Source organism: Amphimedon queenslandica, unplaced genomic scaffold (genome assembly GCF_000090795.2).
Source record: "Amphimedon queenslandica unplaced genomic scaffold, v1.1 AMPQUscaffold_8888_Cont19172, whole genome shotgun sequence".
In the NCBI taxonomy this organism is placed as follows: Eukaryota; Metazoa; Porifera; class Demospongiae; order Haplosclerida; family Niphatidae; genus Amphimedon; species Amphimedon queenslandica.
The window spans coordinates 1-2,909 of NW_003550839.1; the positions used below are offsets into that span (position 1 = coordinate 1).

At 38.0% G+C, this 2,909-nt stretch overlaps 1 protein-coding gene across 1 annotated transcript; it reads left to right on the plus strand.

Annotated features, from left to right (window-relative positions):
• Positions 1–900: 900 nt before the first annotated feature.
• LOC109591130 (tudor domain-containing protein 1-like) lies at positions 901–2,892 on the plus strand (the record flags this gene model as incomplete). Its single annotated transcript, XM_020006924.1, has 3 exons — positions 901–1,092; positions 1,528–1,634; positions 1,991–2,892. A coding segment is annotated over exon 3 (857 nt), but the record flags the coding sequence as incomplete, so codon positions are not given.
• Positions 2,893–2,909: the final 17 nt, after the last annotated feature.

Here is a 2,909-nt window from a genome sequence, read left to right on the forward strand (position 1 = left end):
TACAGGGACTTTGGTCCAATTTTTGAGTAACTTTTAAAATTCGTAAAAAATCCAATTTTTATCGAAATCAGCTCAAACTTGCTACACAACATAAGAACATGTATATGTATCAGAAAAAGTTATAAAAATGGAGAATTCTCTCCTAGTCATTTTTGGCAAAATTTGGCCGAAGACCCTGTACTATAGTACAGGGACTTTGGTCCAATTTTTGAGTAACTTTAAAAATTTATAAAAAATCTAGTTTTGATTGGAATCAGCTCAAACTTTCTACACAGCATAAGAACATGTATATATATTAGGAAAAGTTATAAAAATGGCAAATCCTCTCCTTTTAAATTTTGGTGAAATTTAGCCCGAGTCCCTGTACTGTAGTACAGGGACTTCTAGAGCAACTTTAAAAGTTTATTAAAAACCCAGTTGTGATCGGAATCAGCTCAAACTTTTCATTCTACAGGTTCTTTTATAATACCAAACAAACCTGTTTCTGATTGTCCCTTAAGAACTTTCCAAGTTCCCTTGGAAACTATAGAGAAACACTCTGGCAGTCATTTCTTGCAAAACCTTCAACGAAACAAAGTATACATTAATAGCATAATATTTAATAATAATGGTACATTAACTGTTTAGGCTCTGGATCTTTGCGATAAAGATGGCTGCAAGACTATTAGTTTGAACGAGCTTACGTTGTATCGCTATGCTCAAAAGTACGGGTAGAGTGGAAATAGTTTATCAGAGTCATTACCCAATGTTATTTATTGTGCAGGCTGGAACAAGCTCCCAGCAAAGAGTCTCTGGAGAAACTATGGGCAGAGATGGAATCTAAAGCTATAAAACCTGACAAACATATCACAGCAATTTATAAAAAGAAAATGAATGAATTTTAATTAAATATCACAGCAATTTATAAAAAGAATTTTAATTGAAAATTACTTAGTTTTCGCGGGGTTTGTGTCTGCGCATGCGTACATCAGTGTGCCGGCATGTGTGGAAAGATGTCCTCTCTGTCTTGTCCGAAGTTGTTGTGAAGCAAAAGAGAGAGAGACAAGGAACCCTCTGCTGCTTTTATTTGAATACCTAATCCTTCAGGGGAAGGTATGTTTTCCCTAAATAGCTCGTACCCCCTCAGTTTTAATACCCTACCTTTATAAAGTAGTCTATGTTGTTTGTTTTTTTTATTATTATAGTTGCTATTGTGCTTCTTTCTGAGCCTCATTTGATGTTTTATAAGCCTCTTCCTCCCCTTGAGAGCCAATTCCGTTATGAACGAAGCTTAACAGCTGTAAAACTGAACCACCAGCCTGCCCAACACGCGTCAGCTATTCTGTTATTTCTGTACACAAGATGTAGTATTTTGATAAGGAGAATAGCTGATTCTAATCAGACTGTAATGCAATTAAAATATTAATCATGTAATTAATTCAATTAAAGTTATTGTAGCCCAGCACATACGACGTGTGCCTGGGTGTGCCTAATTAGAAAGTTAAAAATACATTTTAATGATTTTGCGTCATTTTTTAAATTCTGTAGTATTCACACATTAACAAGACTTGTTGGATTGTCCTCATTGTTGATATCAGATTGTAGAGAGGCTGTTGTACAAGGTGAAGCAAGAGTACCTTTTACAATTGAGAAAGGTCAGTAATGAATAGCAATTCTGTATAACTATTAGTGCCATTACATAGTTCTGCCTATGGTGGTCGGGGGTGGTCGGGACAACCACCTCAACAAATGAACCAATCAGTTCATCACTTAGACCAGCCATGCAATTAATACTAATAGCCATACATAAAGCATGATATTGTAGTCTACTAGTATGGTGTACATAAGCTTAAAAAGAACAATATTAGTCTCCAACCACCTCTAATTTTATTCTAGGCAGAACCCTGCATTGTTAATTAATATGTTGACTTTATTTTATCGTTATTTTCTCTCTCTTTCTCTCTCTCTCTCTCTCTCTCTTTTAATAACCCTTTGGATGCTACTAATATAGATAAATTTACGCATTTTGGATTCAAAGGATTAAAGGATTATAAAAATGTCACAGCTAATCTCTTATCATACAAAGTGTAAAGTCTTTGTTACGACAGTAGGGCAAGAAGGTCTGTTCTACGTTCACTTGGACACACCAGAAGCATTTGACTTACCCAGACTCTCTCAAGAAATAGCCGAAGTGGTCCGGAACAATTTGGACAAGAATAGAAGCTTCTTGCCTTCAGTGGGCACCAAATGCTTTGCTCAGTCGCTACTAGACAATACATGGTATCGGAGTCTCGTAATGAGTTTGGATTCTCCTACTACTTACAGTCTATATTATCTTGATTATGGTTATACGGAAACCAATGTCCCTGTTTCTCGCCTCTTTCCTCATATTTCTAAATTTTTTGAGATGCCTTATCAAGCCATTCAGTGCCAGTTGGCTAATTTTGTTCCTAAAGATGGCGTCTGGACGGAAGAGGTCGTTGCTGCTTTATCTAATAATATTAACATGCAGGAAGTCCCTGCCATGTTTTGGGGCGAGTGTCCGGATTATGCCTCCTTCCTCACAGAGCACGATGTTCCATGTTACCTCACCACCCTTTACTGGGAGGAGTCCAGCGACCACACCGTTGCCGAGGAAATGGTTTCCATGACGATGGGGACACACCCGGAAGAGTCGCCCGAAAAGATGCTCTCGGTTCCAAAGTCAAAACCGATGAAGGAGCCTCTGGCCACACCTCCAACTGAGTCTGAGGCCACGCCCACTGGATCCAAATATACTTACCTGTCATTTGAGATTGGTTTGGAGTATAAGATTTATATTTCTCATGCCGAGTCACCTGACGTCGTCTGGGGCCAGTTCTCTGATCGTACTGACGAACTAAATCAACTTGTGATTGACCTACAAAGTGGTTTGTCAGCTAATAAAGTTC